The sequence below is a fragment of the Sinocyclocheilus rhinocerous genome, unplaced genomic scaffold (genome assembly GCF_001515625.1).
Source record: "Sinocyclocheilus rhinocerous isolate Xijiao unplaced genomic scaffold, SAMN03320098_v1.1 scaffold1386, whole genome shotgun sequence".
Taxonomy (NCBI): Eukaryota; Metazoa; Chordata; class Actinopteri; order Cypriniformes; family Cyprinidae; genus Sinocyclocheilus; species Sinocyclocheilus rhinocerous.
Window position 1 is genome coordinate 812,895 of NW_015660628.1, and position 8,805 is coordinate 821,699.

The 8,805-nt window shown below is 35.8% G+C and overlaps 2 protein-coding genes across 2 annotated transcripts in view; both read left to right on the forward strand.

Moving 5' to 3' along the window:
• The first annotated feature begins 2,362 nt into the window (after positions 1–2,362).
• Positions 2,363–6,264, forward strand: mylz3 (myosin, light polypeptide 3, skeletal muscle). Its single transcript, XM_016534613.1, has 6 exons — positions 2,363–2,469; positions 2,834–2,864; positions 4,253–4,396; positions 4,498–4,668; positions 5,323–5,400; positions 5,612–6,264. The coding sequence occupies exons 1-6, from the start codon at positions 2,467–2,469 to the stop codon at positions 5,638–5,640; spliced, it is 456 nt and encodes a 151-aa protein (XP_016390099.1). The 5' UTR covers positions 2,363–2,466; the 3' UTR covers positions 5,641–6,264.
• Positions 5,853–8,805, forward strand: part of LOC107725344 (PEST proteolytic signal-containing nuclear protein-like) — a 4,110-nt gene continuing 1,157 nt past the window's right edge. Inside the window, exons 1-2 of the mRNA XM_016534582.1 lie at positions 5,853–5,945; positions 7,542–7,616. Of these exons, the coding sequence (XP_016390068.1) occupies positions 5,853–5,945; positions 7,542–7,616 (168 nt within the window). The remainder of the gene's footprint in view (positions 5,946–7,541; positions 7,617–8,805) is intronic.

Below are 8,805 nucleotides of genomic sequence, written 5' to 3' on the forward strand. Positions count from 1 at the left end.
GATCAGGCTCGCTGTATGTGGGGTGTTACTGCACTGGCAGTCCCAGAGATCTGAGGGACTGATCCCATGTCAGAAGAGAGCAGTGTAACCTGAGCAGCCGCTTTACGATCTCGAGTTCGCTCGCTCGGTTGGACGTGGCGGTGTAAAGGGCTAAGACGTGCCAACCACCCTTGAGGTGCTACCGACCCTCTCAGAGAAACTCTACACCTCCTAAAAGAACGGCTAAATATAGAGCTCATCTGCCCAGGGGCGAGGTCTTCAGCTCCATGGCTTCTGCAGCATTCAGAGGGAAGAGTCAAGGTCTCAGGGCAGGACTGGAATGTCTCTGTGTTGGCTGCTAGTTTGTAGTAACACATCTAATTGACTGAAGGACAGATAATACAAAAAAATACTGCACTATTATGATATGGGCCAGATTGCAAAAATTATTGTGATTGTTGTTCAAAATTTTAAGGTTATTAAGATTTATTCATTTATTTATTTCAATTAACACTTTTATTCAGGAACGGCACATTAAATTGATCAAAAGTGATGGTAAAGACTTTTATGTTGTTACAAAAAGTTCTATTTCTAATGAATGCTGTTCTTTTGAAAGAAGTGTTATTTTTTCAAAGTATCCTAATAAACAAAAATCTCATGGTTTCCACAAAATATTAAGCAGGACAACTGTTTTAAACATTGATAATAAGAAATGTTTTTTTGGGCAGCAAATCAGCGTATTAGAATGATTTCTAAAGGATCATGTGACACTGAAGACTGGAGTAATGATGCTGAAAATTCAGCTTTGCATCAAAATGTATTACAATAGAAAACAGGTGTTTTCAATTCTAATAATATTTTACAATATTACTGATTAATTATTGTATTTTGATTAAATAAATGCAGCCTTACGAGACTTCTTAAAAATAAATAAAAATCTTTGTACGTCCTTTTGAACATTATGCATGTTTTTGAACAAAATATTCCAACTTTTATTTTAATTCTACTCTTTTTCTTTTCTACTCTTTTTTTTCTCTGCTCTTTGCTCTTACCACTTTTTTTTTTTTTATTATTATTTTTAATAGTGTTTTCAAAAAGTTTAGGGGACCAAGGCAGCCTCATCAATTGCCTCATCAATGCCTTGTGTTGCATAAGCTGGTGTGTGGATAATGATTCATTTATTTAGCTGTTCATTTATATAACTAAATGTAGTCCATGTATAGCCCAAATGATGCACAACACAGATCTTCTAAAACCATATGATCGCTCTGTATATGTGTTATGTGTCTTCGGAGGAAACATTGCAGCATAAGCACAGCATATCACATGTGAAAGTATAGAATGAAATGAAGATGAGGATTAGCAAACATGTTAAGGAGCTTGTCACAAGGAAGACTGTAATGCATGCACTGTGGTGATACAATCCCGGCTGAAAAGTGTTGACTACATAACTAATGAAAAACACAGAGCAACACTGTAATGACTGATCTGCTAACTGCACTGGTTAGTTGTAGCTGTTTCACCAGGACATTTCCATAGTGAGTATAGCACTATTTGTAATGTGACATTTAACCCTCATGTTGTGTTCTGGTCACTTTGAGAGAGGATTTTCTTTTCCATGTTATTTGTCACTGGCCTAAAAGTTACTGATTTGCCCACACAAGGTATAACAACTTTCCAAAAAAGAATTTTTGTACCTTTTGAGGATTTTTCCCACCTTTTTACACTTGTGGTGTTTCCAGTCAAAAATGATCGACTTACAAAAATCTCTCATTATTATTCTATATTGTTGGATTCAATCTTTTTGTCAACTTGTTTCCTTTCAATTAGAAAATTGGTCATAGGCCTCACATGCACTTCATTAGTCTACAGCCGATCAGTTTCAAAAAGAAATTTTTTTATTTTTATTTTATTAACCCTTGTTTTAATAAAAACACTATTTTTAGCATGGACAATGTCATATATTTTGAGAAAGAAATGCAGCCAAAATGCAAATGCATTCATGCTGTGAAAATAATCTTTAAGGACTGTTTTCCCCGGCTTCCCATCTAACCATAAGTGGCCGAGACTTCCATATGCAAGTTTAAAATATCAACATTGTAATCAAAAGCCTTCCTGAGATGTTGTGTCGGCATAACATGATTTACATTCAATCATCCCTGACTAAGGATAAAAAATATTCAGAAATTATGTAAATAAAGACACAATACATCAAATTAAAGTGCTGACCGAAGCCAAGGGGTCTTACAAGCAGCCTGGAGCATAGTCTAAAAATACCGCCACGCATGCACATTGGAGAAAGCAGCAGCCTTTCTTCCAGCTTGACCTAAGAAAGTTAAAGAAGTTCCACGGCGCCGCAGGATCCGCCCCGTGACATCATTAGCATAGCATAAATAAGAAGGAGCTGCTCCATGGCTCAGGACCACTCTCCTGGGACTCCGGCTTCTTGACTTCTGCCCCTCCGCTCCTGCACCCCAAAACTCCATCATGGTGTGTACTTGGATTACTCTTGCTATTTTATCGTACCTTTTTCATGTCCATCTGGCTCAAAAACTGACAATAAGCCCACTCAAATGAAGTAGGACACCTTTCTTCGACTTTGGTGGGGCAAGACACAGCGGTGTCATAAAGAACCCCAGTTTGTTTGTCACTGTTAAAGAGAAAATCATGCAGCTGGTTTGTTCCCCTGCTGGATATATGTGCACTTTCCAAGCTGTTGTTTTGCTCATGTCCAAAAAAGGGCTTATGTTTCCTACTGTCTTTTAAAATAATTCCTTATATCAGACTATAGTGTGTGTTGTGAGATGTTGGCAGGTTTGCCAGTGGGATTGATCCATTGTTGTCTTTCTGGCAGGCTGGAGAATTCTCTGCTGACCAGATTGAGGGTGAGTCTTCGCACATCAGAGTTTATTATGATTTGGAAATGGTTGTATGACTATAGTACTTATTGTTACCAATGTAATGTGGATGTTGGAAATGTATGATATCATGTATTCATGAAGGGCAATTCCTCCTCTGTAATAAAAAAAAAAAAAAACTACTTCAACTCAAGTTCAGTTGCTTCCTTAAATTTTGAACTATAATCAAATTGGCGGTACAAGTCATTTGAACTTAATTAGTTAAATTGATGTAGAAAAAAATCACAACATAGCACCAGACTTTAAAAAAAAAAAAAAAAAAAGTATAACTTAAAATGAAGTTGAAATTGGTTCTAAATGTCCTAAATAATAACTTGGGAAGCTTTTAAATATATAAAGACATTTTTGTGGATGAATAAGAGGTTAAAAAAAATTTTGAATTGGAGAATAGAAAAAAAAATATTACAAATTAGGAAAATACTTTTTTTTTGATTAATATTATTATTAATGTTAGTTTGTTTATGAATTATATATAATATCACATAATTTATTAAAATTCATATATATTGTATTTTGAAGTGTAGACTGCTCAGGAATCTTATACAGTTTTTAAATTATTATTATTAACTGATTAATGTTAAATAAGAATATTTGAGACCTTGATTGCAAACCATAAAGCAAGATGTATTTTAATACATATTTGTTTTAGTTAACTGATAAATTGAGTACTGTCAGTTGGTTCAGTGCGTGTGTCGAGTGAATTATTTGCTGTACCATGTTGTGATGTAGTAGTCAAAATATATCTGATCCATATATTTCTCTACAGAAAGAATTCATGAGTACCAAACCTCACGGCCAGTTCACAGCACGGTGTTGCTCATTTAGGTGCAGAGAGTATGCGGTTGGTTGTAGCATTCTTGTATTTGACTTGGGTCAGTCGTAAAGCACCGTAACTATGTATGGCAAAGGCTACTTTCTCTGAGGGTATCGCCTGTCCCGTCACGCATTAAGTGCCACATTCGTGCACAGCTGCTGGAGTACAGAAGTCATAGGATGCTATTTTTCTGTCAGCAGATCACTTTCAACTTGGTCTCCCTCACGGCCCATGGAAATGCAGTTGCTAAGCTCTGTTTAAATTGGCATGTACAGTTGGCAAAGGAGAGATGTGGGAGAGGAGGCACTGCTAAGATACTAAGTTTCCTCGACTTTACCTAATTTTAAAGCAATGATGTCCCTAAACTGTTGCAAAATAATAAAATAAAATACAATTTGTAATTTATTTTTGTCTGGTGCTATGTTGTGAGATAAATTGCTGTTTTATGCATTTCTATTTTGTACATTAGTTCAAATGATGACATTATGATCCACCCTTAAAATCTACTTCCAGATAACCTTCTGTTGTCCTTCTGTTACAGACTTCAAAGAGTCCTTTGGTCTCTTCGACAGAGTTGGTGACAGCAAGGTTGCCTACAACCAGATTGCTGACATCATGCGTGCCCTGGGACAGAACCCCACCAACAAGGACGTGAAGAAAATCCTGGGTGACCCATCTGCTGACGGTAAGATATTTACATTATATTAAAAAGGAACGGGCGTAATTCTAAATGCTTTACAAAGCCTCACTGATTTGTGATGTATATGTGGAACTATATGCACACAGATATGGCCAACAAAAGACTTGACTTTGATGGTTTCCTGCCAATGCTGAAGACCGTTGACGCCGTCCAGAAGGGTACCTATGATGACTACGTTGAGGGTCTGCGCATCTTCGACAAAGAGGGCAATGGCACAGTGATGGGCGCTGAGCTGCGCATTGTGCTCTCAACACTGGGTGAGTGAAGATGAAATGATTATGTAGTTCACACCATGCATGGGAAAGTAAATTGCATAATATACTCTGCTTACAAAACAAATGATTGTATCTTGGCACAGTGATCAGATGGTAATATCATGGTATTGTGATTTACTGTTTTTTTAAAGAAGTCACTTATGCTCACAAAGGCTGCATTTATTTAATTAAAAATACAATTTAAATTATGAAATATTTGTATATATTTTATATTTTTATGTAATTATATAATTTTTATATAATTTCATTATATTTATGTATTTTAAATCTATCTATCTGTCTGTGAAATTAATGTGTCCTTGCTAAATAAAAGGATTAATTTCTTTTAAAAAAATTGTATGGCACTACCATGATACATGGCCAAAATATATTTGCAATTTATAAAATACATGTATTTATTTATTTAAATAAATTATTGATTGATTATAGTTATGAATGATGAATATATGAATTTTATTAAGAATACTGAATTATTACCATATTTATATATGATTATCACCATATTTATATAGATAGGTACTCTGGCATGACCATGGTGCATGTCCAAAATAGCATATAATACTGCGGTACTTTTTATTAAGCAAAAAGTATCGGAAATAAATTATTCCTAACCAATACATTTCATGGCACCAACAGGTGAGAAGATGTCCGAGCCCGAGATCGAGTCTCTCATGCAGGGACAGGAGGATGAGAACGGCAGTGTCCACTATGAGGGTATGCTCCGATTGAACCCTTCTAGCTTCTTTTAGGACACATTGCATAACAGTGACTGTACTGAGTCTTTTCGACACTAATTAAAATGATATAATAAGCTCACCTGTCACTGAATCATCCCGTCCATTATTTTTAGCAGCCACCTCAGGCTTTGTATGGTGAGCCAGTAGGGATGATCATTCCTTATGCGTGTCTGCTTCTCCTCTTACAGCTTTCGTCAAGCACATCCTGTCCGTGTAAGAGGCTGTCCGCTGAGAGAGTGGTGAAGAAGGCTGAACTATATCTGCAGACCCCATGGTGTCAGGACATCCATTCTGTTTTGAAGACCAATCAATAAAAAGGACTATGGGATGTCACTTCTAAACCATTCAGTTTTTTCCCCTTTATTTGTTTTCTACCCTCTCGATCACTATTTTTTTTTTTTTTGGAAGTTACATCGTCCTTTCATGCAGATGACCCTCCTTGCCTTCTTGTTCCGCCCGGGGCGACCGTCCACAGTCGGATGGAGACCGGGGAAGAAAGAAAAGGCCACTCATGAAGTGAGGGTTGGTTTCTTCTTTCTCCACCCATCTGGGGTTACAACAGCACCGCTAGCTGTGTGTTAAAGGCACATGACATTGCTGTGGCCAGGCTGCCAGTTTCCCCCATCCCAATTTTCACACAGTCGTTTCACAATAAATTTTTTCCAAAAGTACACAGAGTTGTTCTTTTGTACGCTAATGAATTTGGTCGTAACATGAAACACAAAAGTATCTGGTAAGATACTACATAAGAGACAACTATATGGGTGATGCAAGTTTAAAATCAGCTTACATCATTTGCAGTTCACTGACAAAAGTCCAAAAATAAACATAAAAATGCTGATGCATGTGTATCTTTAAAAAGATTTTGCTTACCTTATGTCGGAGGTCAAATTCACCCATGCTGGATGCAGTCTGTCTGAAACTGTATATGCTGGTAAGTTGTGTAAGGAAATGTACAGCAACACATCAATATTTTTTATAAATGAATACAGCTGGACATTAATATAGAGAATCTGAATTGCATATGCAGTTAATTTCAGCATTTATTAATGCATTATTAAAGTTAATATTTAATACATGAACTAGCAAAAAGTTGTATTTGTGTTAACTAATGTTAAGAAAAATGAATAAATAATTAAAAACCAACCAACAAACAAGAAAATAAACAAATGTTGCTCAGTGTTAGTTGATTTAGGTTAGTGCATTAACTGATGCTAATTAATGGGATCTCATTGTAAAGTGTAGCCAAAATGTTGATTATTTAAATGGAATTTAATTCTGTTCAAACTATGTGCAAACACTTTTCACCGAAACAATATGAAATACTGTATGCTCCATTTACAAAAAAAAATAAAAATAACTTAATTAATAATTTAAAAATAAATACAAATAATAAATGGGGGAAAAAAATGAATAGGCCCATAATAAATAAATACAAACATGAAAAACATTGAGTTAAAATTATTTTAAAACATTGACATATTTCTTCCATTGTTTTCAATGTTGTTTACAGTGCTATATCTGTCTTTAATGTGTCAATATTTTATTAACCACTTAAAAAGTAAAAAAGCAGGATAGATAGGCCTAGATAGATAGATAGATAGATAGATTCTTTTTTACTCTCATCCAACCTATCGACTATATTTCAGTTTTTTTAACCTAAAACCTTTACTTTGGGGGGTTGTGTCATCTAGCCAGTGTAGACAAGTAGTGACAAGCCTTTAGGGTCGTTTACTCAGTCTGTACGCTAGATAGCGTTATTTCTCCTCCCGTCGAATGGTGTTCGTAAGCAGAAGAACAGGAGAGATAGGTTTTTTTTTTTTGCGCTGCTGCAGAGGGATTTTGTCCTATCCGCTTCAACGTGTTGCTGAAAGCAGCCTGATGTATTTTAAGTGGCTTTATTGATGTGTCAGTTAAGAGCTATTTAAAGACAGTTAGTGCTAATCAAATGAATCAAACTAATCAATTAGATTTTAAGCTCAACAGCGTCTCTCTGAGCAGGTCCTCCTGGCATCCCTCATCTTTCAGGTAACTGTTTAAAATAACTAAAAATAATGCTTGTTTGAGAGTTTTTAATTTTGAACATTTAAAAATTGCATTGTATTGCTTCTCTTTTAGAAACCTAAAGAACCCACACCTGCCTTACCTGCCAAGAAAGCTGGACTTGCATCTGTTTTTAATGAGGATGATGATGTAAGTATCATTCTCTAATTTATTAATTTAATATTAATGTTGTCCTTGTGATATTTACCATATTGTAGTAATATATATTTCAATATAAGTGTTGTCAAAAGGACCTACTTGGGTACTAGTCGGTACTGAAATTTTAAAAACGTTGATTTTAAGAATTGGCCCAACAGCGCTCAAATTTTAGCTGAAATGGAACGTTTTTAAAATTTCAGTACAGACTGGTACCGAAGTCGGTACTTTTGACAAAACTACACTATATGTTAAAAGATCAGGGCCCGTATTCACAAAACATTTTATCTTACCACTAAGAGTTCTCCTAAATAGCAGTAAAAAATTTTAGCTAAGAGTTTTCTCTTAAAACATATTCACAAAGCTGCTGAGACAAACTTTTACTAAGGAATAGAGAGAAGTCTGAAGCTAAGATTAAGGGCGGGGTTGACCTCGTTGCTATGGATGATGTCAGTATGCTTACTGACTATGCACACAGTGATTGGCTGATAGTCTCTGTCAGAGATTTATTCATAGAAATATTTTAGAGTAAAGATACAGGTTTAAAAATTAAAATGTTGCCACATTCAAATAAGTTTTTAAAATGCAGGCTAAGTGTTACTAATTAAACAAGTATATGTTCAGGTAATTGTCAGCCTCTTACATGTATGCTTCTCATAATTTGTGAATATGCATATAAACAGCCCTTTAATAAACAGAGTAGAATAATCATGGCTGATAGTAAGACATGCAAATGTAAAAGAAAAGCAAACTGTGCGCAAGAACAGCTGTTACTTCTTACTCAACTGGTTAGTCTTTCAGGTAACTGTAGCTCACCTTTGGTCTCCAAGCCAACAGTCGCTCACCTTGGTAAGTTGTTTCGCCTCCAGCAGGACCGGAAGAGAAGGGAGGCAGTGTGAAAACTAAGACTGTCTCTTCCAGCACGGCATCAGGGGACAGTCTGCGAAAGCGGTCTGCTGATGAGATTGGCCTCGAAGATGAGTCTAAAAGCAAGCCAGCACCATCTAAAATATCTAAACTGGGGTTTAGCATGACTGCGAAGAAGCCTACACCAATCACTATCAAGCTGGGAGCAAGTGTATGTATATTTTATTGTATAGCCTATGTGTGTGTGTGTGTGTAGATATATAGATGATAGATAGACTGATACAATGTTACTTGGCATATGTATATATATATATAT